This window comes from Sphaerodactylus townsendi, linkage group LG09, assembly GCF_021028975.2.
Source record: "Sphaerodactylus townsendi isolate TG3544 linkage group LG09, MPM_Stown_v2.3, whole genome shotgun sequence".
Classification (NCBI taxonomy): domain Eukaryota; kingdom Metazoa; phylum Chordata; class Lepidosauria; order Squamata; family Sphaerodactylidae; genus Sphaerodactylus; species Sphaerodactylus townsendi.
The window spans coordinates 61,023,581-61,042,057 of record NC_059433.1 but is presented as its reverse complement, the minus strand read 5'-3'; the positions used below and the strand labels follow the sequence as shown (position 1 = coordinate 61,042,057).

At 41.3% G+C, this 18,477-nt stretch overlaps 1 protein-coding gene across 1 annotated transcript in view; it reads left to right on the top strand.

The window, feature by feature from the left end:
• NCOA2 (nuclear receptor coactivator 2) overlaps positions 1–18,477 on the top strand; it is a 165,630-nt gene that overhangs the window by 125,902 nt on the left and 21,251 nt on the right. The window contains exons 10-13 of the mRNA XM_048507426.1: positions 2,536–2,683; positions 7,484–8,747; positions 14,374–14,584; positions 17,524–17,730. Of these exons, the coding sequence (XP_048363383.1) occupies positions 2,536–2,683; positions 7,484–8,747; positions 14,374–14,584; positions 17,524–17,730 (1,830 nt within the window). The remainder of the gene's footprint in view (positions 1–2,535; positions 2,684–7,483; positions 8,748–14,373; positions 14,585–17,523; positions 17,731–18,477) is intronic.

Sequence of the window (18,477 nt, the reverse complement as noted above, 5' to 3'; positions counted from 1 at the left end):
CAAGGAGATTGGTTCTAGCGACTTAGATGCCACTTATGTACACCTCCATGTACTGTTGTGGAGGTGGCCCTGTTGTACAGAATATTTTTCAAGCACTGGGCACTTTCTGCTAATGCAAAGCTATGGTCTTCCCTGGGCAGAAAAGTGCCTAGTGTGAGAGGGCAGCCTCCACAGTGGAAGACATCACACTACAAGCAGAAGGAAATACAAAATCAACAAGTGTTTTCCTGTACCTGTTGGATTTTCACTTTTTTAATACTAATAGTAAGACAGATAGGTATGAGCCAAATAGGCAAAGTGTGCTTCCTCCCTGGTTTTAGTGAGGGAAAAAATATGCCTTCTTTTTCCAGATGAAACTAAATGGGGCTCACAAGTGCTTGGCTTGACCTGAATCGTGCCCTGAAAGATATCCAAAACTCAGAATTAGGAAAGTAGGAGCCAAAGGAAACGTAGTTGCTCTGGGGCTATATTAAAATTATTTACTAAACTGGAAACAAATGACGCACAGGAAATTAGAAGGGCTGGGCGTTAAGCAGCCTTTCTTCATGAGATGACTAGGTGGTTAAGTAATTTGCAAGGGTATCAAAAGCAGCTTGTGGTGTATTCAGAAAAAGAAGTATACTACTAGGACTGTTTTTAATGTCTGAAAGTTTCTTCTCTCATGCTCATCCCGTCAGATCCACTTCTTTCCCAAGCTGCTTTCCTCCTGACCCCCCTGTAGCTGTTACTTAGTGTCTTTTAAAAGCTGGGATGAACATAACAGTGTGTGTGACCAATTTCATAAGGGACTAGGAAAAGATGTCAGTATTGTACGCTCGTCCCTCGCTTTGGCCCCTTCCACACATGCAAAATAATGTACTTTCAATCCACTTTCACAACTGTTTGCAAGTGGATTTTGCAAGGAGCAGCAGTGGCGTAGGAGGTTAAGAGCTCGTGTATCTGATCTGGAGGAACCGGGTTTGATTCCCTGCTCTGCCGCCTGAGCTGTGGAGGCTTATCTGGGGAATTCAGATTAGCCTGTGCACTCCCACACACGCCAGCTGGGTGACCTTGGGCTAGTCACAGCTTCTCGGAGCTCTCTCAGCCCCACCCACCTCACAGGGTGTTTGTTGTGAGGGGGGAAGGGCAAGGAGGTTGTAAGCCCCTTTGAGTTTCCTGCAGGAGAGAAAGGGGGGATATAAATCCAAACTCTTCTTCTTCTTCTTCTTCTTCCGCACAGTAAAATCCAGCTGCAAAGTGCATTGAAAGTGGATTCTGCATATGCGGAAGGGGCCAGATCCATGTTTTCTCTGGCTTTTACCTATTGCCTTCAAACAAGGTTCAGTGATATATCTGCACCAAAGCTAATATTGTTATTGTAGTGATCTAGATCTGGGTTTTCTATTAAAGTATAGCAGTCAAAGTGGCAAATCAGGAGTCACCCCCAATCCAGGATTTGTAACCCACTTCTAACCCTAGTTTCATCTTCCACCTTGAGAACTTTGGTGCAGATATATGTTTGCACATAATTGTGGTATGGTCTTACCGCCTATGTTCCACTCTTCTTAACTGCTGACATTTTGTGTGTGAGAGAGATCGAGATAATTGTCTATATTATAATCAAGATGCTATGGAATCAAGATGTTATGGTTTTGGGGAGTCAGACTTAGACTGGGAGAAAGTAGCTTGAAGAATACCACCTAGTGAGTTTATGGCCAAGTTGCTTAGCCTACCTCACATTATTTAAACCTACTGTGGCTGTTATCACACAGTGAAATCCTACTCTTGCTCAAGGTAAGATTGCCTTTGAGTGTTTGACAACTACTCCAGTCCATCTTAATTTTGTTAAAGGCTGTTAATTGGGTTTGAGCACAGTTCATGAGTCTGTCTGTACTGAATCAGAGATGGTAGGGAGCCTAATTCTATGCAGATTCTTTAAATCATGTACTTTTGAAATCACAAGTCCCGCATTCCCAGCTGGCTATAGGAATACCAGTTGAGATGAAGGCAAAGTGTTTTCCTCTTCTGGATCATGTCTTGGCTCAGTGTGTTCTGAAGAGGTTTCTCATTCCTTCAGATACAGTCTTTACATTACCTCGTTCTGAGATCTGGTCCTCATTAATGATCTTTATTCTTTTCAGTGTTCTAAACTAATTTCTCTATAGCACAAGGACTTTTGTGATCATTATAAGGAGATTGACAGGACTAACATTGTCTTAGGTTGGTGATTTCAGTTTTGACTTACAGGGTGGGGATGGGGGGGAAATCTTTCCCAATTTTAGATTTACTATCCAGAGAAACTGTCACAGGGGAAATCCACAGATAAGTAGACAAGTTTTTCCAGCACTGCCACCAGTTTTAAGATCTGTCGCAGTTGACTGCACTGATACTTTGTCCTTGATCTGCAAAATATTCGCTTTTCCTGTAACATGAATTTGCAGATTCTACCTGCGGTTAAAGAAGACAACCAAGATGAGTCTATGTTTTTGTGTAGATCATTATGCAGCAATCTGGATTTTTTACCACTTCTTTATTGTTGTTTTTGCTTGCTTTCAGTGCTGAGGCAGGGGCTAGCGTTCAGTCCTGTCTATCGATTTTCCTTGTCTGATGGCACCATAGTTGCTGCCCAAACGAAGAGCAAACTCATCCGTTCTCAGACTACTAGTGAACCTCAGCTTGTCATATCCTTGCATATGCTTCACAGGTAATTTATTAGAATGTTATTCTCTTGTGAATTTTCATCTCCACTTCCTAGAAGCAGCTGCAGAAAGAGGACATAATTTACTGTATCTTGCGTTTCAGGAAGCTGATAGCTCTTTTTGTTCAGGGTTAGCTGTAGCCATAGGTATCTGTAGAAAACAAGTCTCTCAGTGTATTGTCGAAGGCTTTCACGGCCGGAATCACTTGGGTGCTGTGTGGTTTCCGGGCTGTATGGCCGTGTTCTAGCAGCATTCTCTCCTGACGTTTTGCCTGCGACTGTGGCTGGCATCATTAGATGCCAGCCACAGACGCAGGCGAAACGTCAGGAGAGAATGCTGCTAGAACACGGCCATACAGCCCGGAAACCACACAGCACCCAAGTCTCTCAGTCTTAAAACATTTATTGGGAAGGGAGTTTCACTGAGCTGACTTGAGCTTACAACTAAGTGAATTTAAGACTGCCATTTAACAGCACTGCTACTAACAGGGAGGGGTAAGAAACTGTTCTTTCAGATTGCAGTGTGATTTTTCCAATCATTTCTATTTAGAGTAGTTATCCTGCATGCCATAAAGTTGGATGCTTTATGATCTCCCTTTCATGTTTGGGTTCTGGTCATTGTCATGACATAATTGCATATTAGGCTCATTCCTATAACTTTGGGAGATCTGGTATTGATGAAATGGGGAACAACTCTCTATTATAGTGTTATTTGCACAAAATGAAGCTAACAGGTCTGTTTCAAAATACAGGGCTGCTTTTTGTGGTTCATAAATCATTAACACACTAATATGCACATAACTTGAATTGATCTATCAGTTTTTTCAAATGAATAGTTTCTGCAGAACGTATAGTTTCCCATTCAATTAAACAACAAACTGACTTTAATTGAAGTCATTAGATTCAGTTTGCATATTTGTGTCAGGCTCTATTTTGAATTAGCAGATTTTTCTTTTAGTAATAACAGATTTTATTGCATGGTGTTGATCACTGCAACAGAATAAATGCTGTAAACCGAAATAAAAGGACTGCAACATTGTTCAAGTAATATGCACCTCTCTCACTAAATGCTCAGCAGTTTGAAACTGTTTTTCTTGGAGGTAAGGAACCCCTTTGCTATTTCATGTGTGTCAGCTGAGACAGCGCGTTTAAAACCTGAAGCTGGAAATCAACCATTTAAAATAAAATAAACTTTTTTTTTTGTAAATCAGGTGTAAAGAAATTCAAGATATGGGACATTAACCAATATTTTCCTTGGGGTTTTTAAAAATATGATTTTCCCTTTCGTTTCATTCATCTTTTGCTAACAAGAATTGACACTAGGCAGTTTCTCTTTCCTGTCAGCTTTCCTTTCCTGTTCTCATGCCACCAGCAGGGCAAAAGTTTAAATGTTTCAACTGCAGAACTTACAGTGCAAAGGCTGCAAAAGAATGTCTAAATCGGTGCCAAAAAATGCTATTTAATATAGTTCATAAAGCCGTTTTCCTCCACTGCTCCATTTTGCACACATTTAATTCTCCAGAAACATCTTTGAGGTCAAGCCATTTTATTAAGGCTTTGAAAAATAACTTTTACTGAAGGTTTTTTTTTGTAATTACAAAAACCTTGTAAGAAAATCTGTAAAAAAGAATTAAATTGTAGTTTTCTTTAAAGGCCTGTCTTGCACAAGTTCCCTTAAGTTTGGATGTCACAACCACCTATTGGCTATTGCTTCTCACAAGAATAGTCATGAGCGATAAGAAGCTATATAGTAAAGTACTGGACATTCATAAAGACAGTGACATTTCTCTTGAGTCGGCAGACATGAAGTCTGGCATTCCTCCCTTCTCAGATTCCCTGGATACAGTCCCTTCCCTTTCATGGGATTGAACACATTGCCAATAACATTACACCTTCCCTGGGCAGTGTTTCAGACTTATCCCCGTTGAAAAGGGAAAGAGTAGGACCATGTGGTGGAGCAGCTGCAGGTGTTCTTGGATAATCCATTGGCCCTGGACCCATTCCAGTCTGGAGGTGACTGTTACATGGATCACTGTGGCAAGGTTTGTTTCAGAGCAGCATTTGACACCTGACTCTACCTGTCTCGCTTGGACCTTGCCACAGTGATCCATGTAACAGTCACCTCTAGGCTGGACTACTGGGACTCGCTCTACATAGGCCTACCCTTAAGACTGCTCCTGAAATTGCAACTGGTCCAGAACACGACGGGAAGAGTTCTTATTGAGACTCAGGTAAAAACACATATTTGCCTGTGCTTTGCCAACTGCAGTGGTTGCCGGTTGAATTCTGGGACATGTTCAAGGTTTGGAGTTAACCTTTAAGGCCTTGAGCAGCCTGGGACCATCGTATCTGCAGGACCACATCACTCCATACTGCCCCCAGAGGGTACTTCGCTCAGCCGGTAACAACCTTCTGGTGGACCCTGGCACCAAGAATGTCCAGCTAGCCTCAACCAGAACCAGGGCTTTTTCAGCTCTGGCTCCAACCTGGTGGAACTCTCCATCATCGGAGAACAGGGCCCTGCAAGATCCACTTCAGTTCCGCACGGACTGTAAGACGGATATGTTCCACTGGGCCTTTGATGCAGCTACAGTTTTCCTTCCAACTTATTGGCCTCCTGATAATTCTCCCCCTTTCACCTCCCCAGAATGGTTCATTTGAATTATAAATGGGGAGTTATTTGTTGTTGTGGTTAGACTGTGGCCATTTGTTGGGGCCTATTGAAATTTTAAATTTGTTAAACCACCATCATAGGATAGGTGATTATCTTGGTTTTAACATTTGATATTGCTAGTGTCTACTGTCATCATTGAATTGTATATTGTATTATTTTATATATATTTAGCCATGTGTGTTAGCCGCTGGGAGCCTGGCCGTTGGCTGCAGGGTGGTAAATAAAATAAAATAAATGTCTTCTTTTTGCAAAAGCTGATTAGGTATTGCTGCTGTCTGGAAGAGAGAAAAACCCTATAGCCTCTTAAGATTTAGGGAAATCGGTAACACAGAATAATTCAGTCATTTCCTGGCATGATGGAAAGGAGAAGGAAAACCAGTCCACTTGAGAAAACAAATGTCAGTATTCTCTCTGTTCATGCAGTTAGTGGCAAAGGTGTTGTATCATCCATACTTTTTACTAATGAACAGGCTTACCTGAGTTTCTAACTTTCTGGAGTCTTTGGAGGTTTTGCACTTCATTCTGCAGAACGTATCGAACAAAGAGACAGAACAAAAGATACCTGAATAGATATATAGTTGTCCCTCTGCAGCATGGCGAGTCTTTCTTTTCCCCCTCCTCATCAGCTGATACATACATTGCCTATTATACTACTATCACCGGTTGAACTATCACACAAAGAATAAAATGTGAATGGGACACATTTTTGTTTGTTACCCGGATAAGTCTTCCTCTCTGTTTTCTGTGCTCCATACCTGTCTCTACCCATTTCAACGTGGGTGTGTGTATGACATTTTTCTATAACTATGTAATGCCAACTTTTTTTCAGTAGGGTTTCTTTTGGGGGCGTCTTTCTTAGAGCGGTCTTGTAGTTTTTTTTGTTTTTGAAGAAATGACTTCAAAAATGTGCTTATTGTGAGCATGGTTGAAAAATTCTAGTGCAGGTTAAGGGCTATAGAAGAGGTATTATTTTCAAAATGTTAACAAGGGCTTTTGTATTCTGTTTTTAAATGCAGAAGTGTGAAGTTGCCTTACATTCTCTACCCACATGTTGAAAGTGCTGTCTGCTGTTGAGAGTTACTCATACTGTGTTTAGAAATGGACACGCAGAAAAAGAACGCTACAACTTTCAGTCTTGTGCTTGTAATATCAAGATAGTTATTGCTGCTCTTTATTTTTCTGTGTAACTTTCCAAAATGTGCAAACAGAAATGTTTTAGATATGAAACTAGGACACGGCTTCCCTTTCCAGCTGATGTCTCCTTGGGAGAAAATAATTAGATCTGGCTCATTCAGATGACACAATAAGCTGCAATGAAGTTTTATAATTGTTAAGAATATCAACTTGATTTTGTTAGAATCCCATCTTGTACAGCACAGGCAATCTGCTGTTCACCAAGGCACCCATATTCAGGCATCAGGGTGAATCGGAGCTTGATCAAACTGGGAAGTTTTGCATCAAGCTCCACACAAAAGTGAGGTGGTGAAAACAAGCGCTGCAACAAGCTGTGTTTGGGCCCGACTGGAGTCCAGTTGCAGCTTGTCATGACAGACTGGTTTGTCAGCATTCTGTTCTCACCTCCTCCTCTTCTCGCATTTTGGAACTTAATCTAACACGTACTAGTTTGATTAAGATCCAGTTTGACCTAATGGCTGAATGCAGCTGGTACAACAAGTTAGAGTTGGTCATCCTCTCCCTCCCCATCTCCCCACACAAGTTGGGTACGCTGGAGCACAGGGGCCAGAAAGCAAACTGTGTGTGCCTCGAGGAGGAGAGGGGAGCATGGGGCCATGTGAGCATAGTCAACAAGCTGTATTCACGCACAGTGCTGGCAAAACCTTTTTTTCATTAGAGCTTGTCACAGCATCTAAATCCAATATTTTTCCAATCTGTAAAGTGGGAATAATAATGACCTTTGCAAACAATGTGTTTGGCTGTTCTCTCTCTTTAAGGATTGATTAGCTGTTTTAAAGTGTGAAATGTTAATACGGGACTAGTTAGCGATCGGAATACAATTAAATACTCTGTCCATCTTTGCACACGGAGGCTGTCAAAAGTATATTTTTTTGTAATTGAGTGCTTAAATTGTCAATTATAATGCCTTGTTATCTGGATCTTTTTTCATGTTGCAGGGAACAGAATGTCTGTGGAATGAACCAAGATTTAACTGGACAAACCATGGGAAAGCCAATGACCCCAATGAGCTCCAGCAGCCCTGCCCATCAGGCCATGTGCAGTGGGAATCCAGGTCAGGACATGACCATCAGTAGCAATATGAATTTTGCCATAAATGGCCCGAAGGAACAAATGGGCATGTCAGCGGGCAGGTTTGGTGGTTCAGGCGGGATGAACCATGTGTCAAGTATACAAGCATCCACTCCTCAGGGTAGTAACTATGCACTAAAAATGAATAGTCCCTCTCAAAGCAGCCCTGGCATGACACCAGGTCAGCCAAATTCTATGCTTTCCCCAAGGCATCGTATGAGTCCTGGAGTGGCAGGAAGTCCTCGGATCGCACCCAGTCAGTTTTCTCCTGCAGGAAGCTTGCATTCGCCTGTCGGAGTTTGCAGCAGCACAGGAAATAGCCATAGTTATACCAACAGTTCCCTCAATGCACTTCAGGCTCTCAGCGAGGGGCATGGGGTCTCTCTAGGGTCATCATTGGCTTCGCCTGACCTAAAAATGGGTAATTTACAAAATTCCCCTGTAAGTATGAATCCTCCCCAGCTAAGCAAAATGGGAAATATGGACTCTAAGGACGGCTTTGGACTTCATGGGGAGCAATCGGAAGGTACATCTGGACAAGCAGAGAATGTCTCCCATTCCGGAGAGCAGAAAGAGAGTAATGATAACATGCTCCAGGTTGTCGGTGGTGACAGGTCTGATGGACAAAACAGACTACACGATGGCAAAAGCCAGACAAAGCTCTTACAGCTGCTGACCACCAAATCTGATCAGATGGAGCCTTCACCTTTGTCTAATACGATGGGAGATGCTAACAAGGACTCTGTGGGTTTATCTGGTTCTGGTTCAGCACATGGAACTTCGCTCAAGGAGAAGCATAAAATTTTGCACAGACTCTTGCAGGACAGCAGTTCTCCTGTAGACTTGGCCAAGCTCACAGCAGAGGCCACAGGCAAAGAATTGAACCAGGAGACAGGTAGCACAGCTCCTGGTTCAGAGGTGACTGTTAAACAGGAACCAGTGAGTCCCAAGAAGAAAGAAAATGCACTACTTCGCTACTTGCTAGATAAAGATGATACTAAAGATATTGGTTTACCAGATATTACCCCGAAACTGGAACGGTTGGACAGTAAAACAGACCTTTCCAGTAGCACAAAACCAGTAGCTATGAAGACAGACAAAGAAGAAATGCGCTTTGAGCCTAACGAACAGGTAAGAAGGAACTCTTTCATTGTTCATTCACTTACGAACAGATAAGCCATTCTTGTCCATTATCTGACATCTTCATCTGGTGATGTTTTGATGGGGCGCTTGATCCCATTTCTGTGCCAGTTATCTTTCTTGCATTACCAACACTTGGCAGGATGAGAAGGTCTGGTCCTAGTTGCCTCTAGTATGGCTGCTGGTACAGCATCTGCTGTGGATTGCAGGGTAAGGAGGAAGTGTGGGAGAGAAGTGGAAGGCATGGGAGGCGCTGCTTGGACCTTTGCCTTATTATTAAGGGAATTCTCAAAGTTAAATGGGGAGTATAAAGAGGAGGGAGGGAGAGAGATCTTGTTTTGAAAAAAAAATGAGAAAGCTCCAATGAGCAAACATACAGTAGCTGATAGGGCCAGGCTTAGTGTGTATAAAGATGCCCGAAAAGTATATAGATTAGGGGTGGCCAACTTATGGTGCTCCAGATTATGCTGGCAGGGGCTGATGGGAATTGTAGTCCATGAACATCTGCAGCACCATAGGTTGGCCACCCCTGATATGGATGCTTCTGTACAATAAGCAGAAAGTTGTTGCTCTGTCTAGAGTTTTAAAAAATTGTATTTGATACAGCATAATCTTATTTTCCACAGGAAGTGGAATCTAAATATAGATCAAAACACAGTTTAATAGAGCGGAGAATATTCTAAATTGTTCCATCATCCTCAGTTTTCTCCCTCCTCTTCCTCCTCCAAGAACAAAAACTATTGTGTTCTTGTGGTTCCTACCTAAATAGAGTTGTCGAAGACCTTCCTCTGAAGTGATGGGTCTTTAAATAATTCTGTTTTCACTCTTCAGTTTTCACTGGAAATAACAGTAAGGCCACAGGGAGATTGGTAAATATTTTATAAGAAAGAGTTTGGTGAAAAGTAAACACAACATTTCTTCCTTTCAAGTGGACTTTTTTTCGGAACAAGTAACACGCTGGAAACACGTAAAGTACCAAAAACATCATGACTCCAGGTCGAATATCTCAGTAGTCATCTTCCTAGCCCACAGACATGTGTCTCCTCAATTCTGAAAAATGTTTTCTGTCACTAGAAAGCTACCATGTAACTTTGATCTTTTTTCTGATATCTGCTTATCTTCACTCTTATCCCAGTCTATTACAAGGCTCTGTGTGTATGATAGAAAGTCAGTTTTGGTTCATTGATACATATTGTCTGAAGAGTTGCTTTCCATGTAGCTCAGGAAGAGTCTAATGTGTTGGTTGCAGGGCTTACCCTGTCTGTGTTTCATCGTCTTTTAAACCTGCCAAATTAGAAATGAGCCCTGTATTTACACAGCAGTTGGCTAACTCATGTAAAAAATTGCTATCCCTAGTCTTCTCCAAATATTGGCAGAGATTTTGCTTGTTTGCCATTGTTACAGATCATTACTCTTCGTTTTCTTTTAAACTTAATACCAATGATTGCAGGATGCTATTACCCAAAATTCCTGAGAAAACCTTACTGAGAAATATAATGTTGTACAAAGCAGGTGACAAAAATACAAGCCCTGTGGAAAATAGTCTTGGCTGGGACCCAATTTATACTGTGTGCAATGGATAAAGGCACCACAAAAAAGGCTGGCTCAGTTGGTTCATGCTAATATAGGCTTTTCTATCTTTGCTTAAATAATGAATGTAAGTCACATATGCAGAAAACATGTGCAATCCTTGAAAAACTTGACCAGTGGGTTCAGCAAAATATGGGAATAATTTTCTGTTGTAGCTTTGGAAGGTGGCTTTGGGAGCATTTGGGAAGTTAACTATATAGGACAATTCAGAGGACAAGATTAGAGTGTATGGGCTAACTCTGGGAGAAGCTGAGATGCTCCTGTGGTCCCTGGCATGCTCCCACAGAGGAGTGCAGTGCAGGGTCTGGATTTCTGGTAACACTGACGTGGTCTTCTCCTAAATATGATTTGTGAAATGGGGAAGCGAGAGCTAGTTTTCTGCATCTATTCAGTCATATGCTCTGAAGCCAATCATACAGTAAGATAGCTGCATGAGTATTCAAGGCCCAAGCTTTAGCCAACACTCAGCTCAGGAACCTGCATAGTGCTAATAAAGAGGAGGGAGGCTCTGAGCATGTTGTCTCAGTGCTTCGATGCTAATTAGTAGAAAGCACTAACAAGGCTAGAGTTGCTAAATTCAAATCCATTAGCACCTTAGAGACCCACAAGATTTCTCTGTATCTCAAATGCTTATGTACCCTTAAAATCTTGTTGGTCCCTAAGGTGTCACTGGACTCAAATCTAGCTGTTTTACCGCAGACCAACAGATTTGCCCTTTGAAACTATCTTCAAAGAAGGCTGTAATTGTTGACCAACTTTATGACAGAAGCCCTTGCTGACGAAGGATTTTTCATGGCAACTGCTCAAAGAAGTCTTACCTCATTAATTAGGGATTCTACAAATAGAAGGGATTTTCATCAGCACCACAGAGTTTCCTGCTGCAGCCCAAAATGCCTTCTGAAATGCTGCTTCTGGTGGAAAGGAAACCTCCCCAGGAACAGAAGCATTTACTGCAGGAGTAGAGAAATGATGGGGTTGGGAAAATCCCTCCTTCCACCAGGGGAAATTTTTGTTGGATCCAACCCGAGAGTTGTTGGTAGTTCTTAGGACAAATTATGACATCAATGAAGAGTTGCTGTTGAAAACAACAATCCCATGTCAAACTCTTTCTCCTGTCCCCATAACATTTGAGCAGAGGTAACAGTATAGTGGAATGATCCAGTAAGGCATTTCACTACCCATCTCTGGCAGACACAAATGTGGTTGAAACTGGAGAAAAGCAATACAGGCAAGTCCATTTAAACTATATAGCATTTATACCCAGTTCCTTCCTTAAATTATTCAGGTTGATAAAATTCCATAAAGAGTTCAACAAACTAATAAATGAGATCCACTATGAAGTTATTGGGACAATAATCTTAACTTTGCATTTACCTAAATTAAGGTTATTGTGCCAACAACAGTGTTTTAAATTATTGTAATTGGTGGTTGTATTTATTTATTTTTATTTATTCCGATCTTACCCCACCATAGTTTTGGCAATTCCTAGTAAGGACAGGCATCAATTCTGCAAAGTGATCTGGAAGCAACATCATGCTGACATGAGTAGCCACTCCCCATGTCCCTGCCTCCCCAGTCTCCTGCTCAGTTCCCCTGGAGGAAATGGCAGCTTTGGAGGGTAGACTCTATGGCAGTGGTGGCGAACCTTTGGCACTCCAGATGTTATGGACTACATATCCCATCTGCCCCTGCCAGCATGGCCAATTGGCAGGGGCTGATGGGAATTGTAGTCCATAACATCTGGAGTGCCAAAGGTTTGCCACCACGGCTCTATGGAATCACTTCTCCACTGAACTTCCCCCCAGTCCCCCATCTCTGCCCTCCCAAGGCTCCAGCCCTAAATCTCCACAAATTTTCAAGCTGGAGTTGGCAATGACCTCTCTCTCTCTCTCTCTCTCTCTCTCTCTCTCTCTCTCTCTCTCTCTCTCTCTCTCTCTCTCTCTCTCTCTCTCTCTCTCTCTCTCTCTCTCTCTCTCTCTCTCTCTCTCTCTCTCTCTGTCTGTCTGTGTGTGTGTGTGTGTGTAATATACATAATGACCCATATTATTATGAAACTGTAAATCCTTTCTTGAAATACTTTCATTTAGAAATTAGTTAGGAAACATTTTGAAGGGCTACTTGAGCAGAGGAAGCAATATATTCTTAGCCTTGTAGGCTCTGTCTGGCCTAAAAAATCCAATTCTTTATTTTCAACGTATTCGCTTTGGGATATGTAATAAAAACTTCTTTCACTGCAAGTTGACAATATCTCACTGGAGTTTTTCAATGTCTACTGTCATTGAGGGCCAGATGAATGTTTGTATGTAAGTTGGTGCATACAGTGCTGTTTTGGAGATTTAGAAGTAATTAATTACAGATTATTTATTGTTGTTACTACCAAGAGTTTTTAAAGTCTTCTGAGTTGAAAATGTACAAAGACCCAAAATTATTAGTTGGCCTCAATGTTTTAGCATGTGATTAACAACATGTGTGCAAGGATCATGGAAGGTATTTAACTGTGCTACAGTAGTGAAAGAGTATTTGAAGAAAAAAACATTCTGATTGCTGCTTATGCCAAATTTTGTAATCCGATGCTCTTGAAACAAATTTCCATAACTCTGCAGCTGTGTTCATGCCTGATCATTGCAGCTGCAGTTTGTTGTTGTCTAAAACAGCCTTCATCTGGCCACCCTTAATTTTCAGAAGAATTTGAGTGAGCTAGAGTGCCCTCAATGCAGAAGGCTTTCACTTCCTGTGATGTTCCCATTAGTAAATGTCTCTGATCATCAAGCCAACAATTTAACGTTAAGTAGAGAAACTTAGATTCTGATTTTCTCATTAGATGAAACTCATCTTTGTGTGTTTGGTATTTGGTAAGCCTTCGACAATACACTCATCTTTGTATGTTTGGTATTTAAAAATCTGTAGTTTTCTTCCCGTGATGGAAAAGGCCCAGCAAGCCAAAAGTGTGTCAACCACGTGGAAATAGCTTTTCTAATATCTGCTCGTTCCAATACGCAAAAAGGTTCTTTGTTACATTCATGAAACTCTGAATCCTTTGCACTTTCGGAAATACTGCTGTGCCAGTTCATGGTTGCACAGGAGGAAGAAAATATGAACCAGTTTGTTTTTAGGAGCAGCACTGATTAGCCTGCTTTATGGTTTCAAAAGAAATCTGAGGCTAGAGGGAAAGACACACCAGACCTCTTCTTTGTGGAGTATAATATATCAGGAACTCCAGCTAATGGATGCTTCTTTCAGTGTCGACTACTATAGGGTATTTTCCCACATAGAGACAGGCTTGCTGCTGTGGCTACCAGTCCAGTCCGATGGCAATAGGGCTTCTACATGCTAGGCTTCCCTGTCCCAGTCTCCTAGCTGCCACCCGTACCATTAAGTCTTTTTAATTTTTTTAATTGGCAATTTTATATTATGAAATCATCTTACTGCTATAATAGAGTGTGCATCAGTTTCTCCTGAATGCCCAACTTTAATTTTCTTTAAGGTATCTAGCCCCTTTAATTGCACATCTATGCTTTTCCCCTTGCATCTTGCTGTACAAGATCTAGATAGTTACGTTTTTTAAAAAAAAAATTGAAAGTTTGGAATTAGCTTGATACACAGCACGATTATAGCACGATTATAATATTCATTTGCTATTCAGAAGCAAACAGGACGGATGTTCCCCAGTGGCAGGGGGCTGGTCACCATGGGAACGTAGGAAAATCTGACCTTTTCCACCCATAAAGCCATCATCCACAGATTCCTGCAATATTCCCCAAAACTTCATACCAAAGTAGGTTTGAGAAAGACTGGACAAAAGCTAGGGAAACCCTGTGCACCACAAATGCCACAGTGCTGTGGGAAATTGGAGTGGGTGGGTGTGGAATGGGAGGTGGGAACTGCTTCCCAACAGTATTGAGCCCAGGGCAACCCCCCCCCCCAAAAAAACCCCTGTATGAACCAGATCTAGGTGTTCTAGATTCTATTTTGTGATACTTGAACTGAACAGTAAGCTAATGTATGTGGTTTCCCCCTTTTATTAAAGCCCGGTAGCGAGCTAGATAATCTGGAAGAAATTCTGGATGATCTGCAAAATAGCCAGTTGTCGCAGCTTTTCCCAGACACCCGACCAGGTGCTTCAGCAGGATCCGTTGACAAACAAGCCATCATCAATGACCTCATGCAGATCACAGGTGAAAACAGCCCCGGCACTCCTGTTGGAGCCCAGAAACCATCAATGAGGATCTCGCAGAGCAGTAAGTCTCAGCTATTATCAGGTCACAAAAGAATGTAAAATTATTAAGATAAGAAAAATTGTAGTTTTTGCAAAGGGTTTTTCAGGCTGAGAAGCAGTTTAATGATTTCTGCTAACAATAGCACCATCTGCTGTTGTAATCCTCTGGAACATCATTCTGCGCTCTTATTTTGGGCATAATATTTACCAAGGTATTGTATTACGGTATTTTAAATCACTGCCAATTTAAAATGTGTACTTTTTGCTGACAGTTTTACTTCGTCTCACTCAGTAACGCATGACGTATTTGTTTACATAATCCATTACACACTATTGTATTGTAGCTAAAGAGAAGTGGATACTTCATCATGTAACACAAATATCTCCAATCCAGAAACCACAAACTCGCGAGCAGCCATTTGCCTCTGTACAATTATGATCACAGTTCTAACAGAATGCTTGGGCTGGACAACAGAGGCTTTAGAAAACCTTATCTGTTACCTTGGCATGATAGGATCAGCTTTGAAAGGTGGCTCCTCCTCCAGACAAACAGTGGATCAGTCATCACTCGAAGTATTGATCTAAGTAAATAAAGAAGGGGGCGATAGATGTAGTCTGGGCTTTTTTGTTTTGCAACTCTGGCCCTCCAGATGTCCCTGGACTACAATTCCCATCAGCTTCTGCCAGCATAATACTTCCATCTTTTCAAGATGAGTTTATTGTAATGATTGAAATGGTTAATAAACTAATTATTTTTTTAAAAAAAAGATAATGCTGGCAGGGGCTGATGGGAATTGTAGTCCAGGGTCATCCGGAAGGCCAGAGTTGCACACCCCTGCTCTAAGACATGATTGATGCTGTGAGGAAATTTGATCAGAAGCCTTTTACATTGCTGAACTCTGGAGTCAACTGCACCCTGCATCCCCTTTTATACCTTGCCCCACAGGTAACTGTGTGTATGACCTTTCTGCAGTTGATGGAGAAACTCTGACATACCTACCTACCTACCCACCCACCCAGACAAACAGACCAGAAATGCTGCCAAGGTGCTAGATAAGACTTTTTGCCCCTCCATGCATCTGCTACAGAATGTCTGTGTATTGAAACCTCTCTCTTTTCACGATCACTGTTTCCAGTTGAAGCCAAGAGAAGAGAATGTGCTTTTAAACCACTAAAAGTAGGTTGTGGGGAAAATGAGGCCTTAAAATGACAGGGATAACACAATTTGAAACAATTGTTTTCCAGTTCAGCTAGTTTTAAGTGCAGCACCCTATTAAATGGCAAAAGCAACAATAATAGTAATAAATTTAATTTTATTATTATTATTATTTGTTATGGCACTCGGTGCCATGCAGGAAAAACTTTGAATGGCACTTGAACCATCTATATATTCATAAAATCTCCACCTATCAGTTACAAAAGGACACATTGCTTTGATCCACATATATACTAAGCTGATACATTATGACATCCTAGATTCTTGGAAAGAACTCGATGCGATGCGTGTGAAGGCCAACCCTGGCTGAAGATCTTGTGGCTGTGGCCTCATAAAATAATAATAATAATACCAAAAAAACCACCTTGGATGGCACTCGATATATCTATATATACAATCTTCATCTATCAATTACCAAAGGCCATATCGCTTGAATCCACACATTAACAGCCTCCTAGGTTCTTGGCGATCACTTTCAAATTAAAATCCACGTATCCAAAAAGAGTGACATCTCTTTTTCCACACTTTACATTCTTGTACTTGCCACTGAGATGAAAGTAAAAAATTATAGGGCATTCAGCTTAATATTGTGAGTTCATACAGAGCTTAAACACACACACACGCACACACCTTAATGTTTGTTTCAAGTGCCTTCTTACTTTTCCTATTATCTTGGAAAAGTAATGTTTAGATCTTCCGTGGTGATGTCTCCTCCCGCTCTTTGTAGTAACCAGAAGAATTGCCTCATCTCTTTCAGAAGATGCTGACTTTTTCTCTATAGGAGAATTTACAATCTGCATGGAAAGGAAAGTTGTCAATGAGTTAATTTTTTATTTGCTTATTAAAAGAAATAATGCATGTACTATGCAAGGAGCATACTAGTTTGGGGGACCATTGCTATTATACATACACAGCTGTTCTACCAATTAAGGGTTTTTTTTCCCCACAAGCATTATTTTGTGTGTAGAGGAAATTTATGGAGCATTTTCACTGTAACATCCTATTAGGACTATTAATGAGTATGTAAGGTGTTTCAACATGGTAGCAGTAGGCAACTAGTAGGGAGTCAGGCTTTCAGAATATCTCCCTGCCCATATTCACCTTGTACCATTTTAGTGGTGAAAAGGATTCTCTTGGCTCCAAGCAAATTCTCATGGGCACCTTCAGCAGAAAAGATGAAATTGTCATAAGTGCAGGTTAAACAAGGCACACCATGTTGCTTCCAAGAACGGGATCATGAGAGTTTTTAATGTTCAGCTTCATCTGATTATGAAATATTGTTGTAATGGTTAACAAGAGAATGGTTAACAAGAGAAGGAAGCAACTAAACTCTTTTCTTGAAAATTCTCTAAATCCAAGTTCCTTGATAGCAATTTTCAATGCTAGGACCGTTACAGAAAAGACAGAGAATGCAAGGAATCAGATGTCTTATACTTTAATTACAATCATGTAAAAATGTTTGTATATTTAAGGCACTTTGCATACATTATCCCAATTATATCTGGTGCAACCTTGTAAAATAGGTGAGCATCATTTTTCCACAGTGGAGGTAAAGGATGAGAGTAAGGGTACATGGGGCTACTAGGAAGTTCATGGTCAACTAAAGATTTGAACTGTGATCTCGGTGCACATCTGCTTCTCTTAACACCTATACGTAACTAGAGTATATTCCTGGAAGTTGTGATCGCAAGCACAGTTCAGAAATGACTGCTCAAAATAATCCCCCCCCTCCCCCCTGTCTTTAGCTTTTACTAACTCACGGTCAGCACAGTTGGGAAGGATGTTACCAAACCAGAACTTACCACTTGACATCACTTTGCAAAGCTCATCAGGTGCTGGATCTTTCCCACCCATACGAAACAACAGTCCATATTCAGTGATACCTCAGCCCGGAATGATGGGCAATCAAGGAATGATGGGAAATCAAGGAAATCTAGGGAACAATAGCCCAGGTAAGAACTACTGGCTTTTGTGATGTTCTTCATAGCCAGCCCAGTAATTTCGTGGGTGGATCTTAGCTTTTGAATTGTAACAGCCAGAAAGATAAAAGTATAGGACAAGGGATGGAATTCAACAGCAGTAAGCAGTCTCAGAGATACTACATCTGGGTTGGCTAGTACTTCAGGAAACTAGAGCCTGTTTCTGTGTTTGTTTACTTGAAAGAAAGTTCCACTGAGTTTTGAGGTGGTTACTGTTGTATAACTGTACATAGAATTGCCATAGGTTGTGACCCTAAGTCCATGTTCTCCAATCTATTTCACTATAATCTCTTTAAGTGTTTGAAAGGCTGTCACTTAGAGGAGGGCAGGGAGTTGTTCCTGTTGGCAGTAGAGAACAGGACCGCAGTAAATTATGGGCAGAAAGGTAGTGGCTAGACATTAGGGAACAGTTTTGTACAGGAATAGTAATTCAGTGATAAAATCGGCTATCTAGAGAGGTGGTGAGCTGCCCCTCATTGGCCATCTTCAACAGCAGCTGGACGAACTCTTGTCAGCGATGTTTTAGGCTGATCCTGCATTGAGCAGGAGGGTGGCCTAGATAGCCTACCTGGTCCCTTCCAATTCTACGATTCTATGAATAACAGGGATTTTTTTTTTCTGAATAGTCAGTTGTGCTGATAATATTCTCCAAAAGATTTTTAAAACCTTCAGCAATCTAATGGGCACTTTAAATCTCAGGAATATATTGCTGTCCAACAT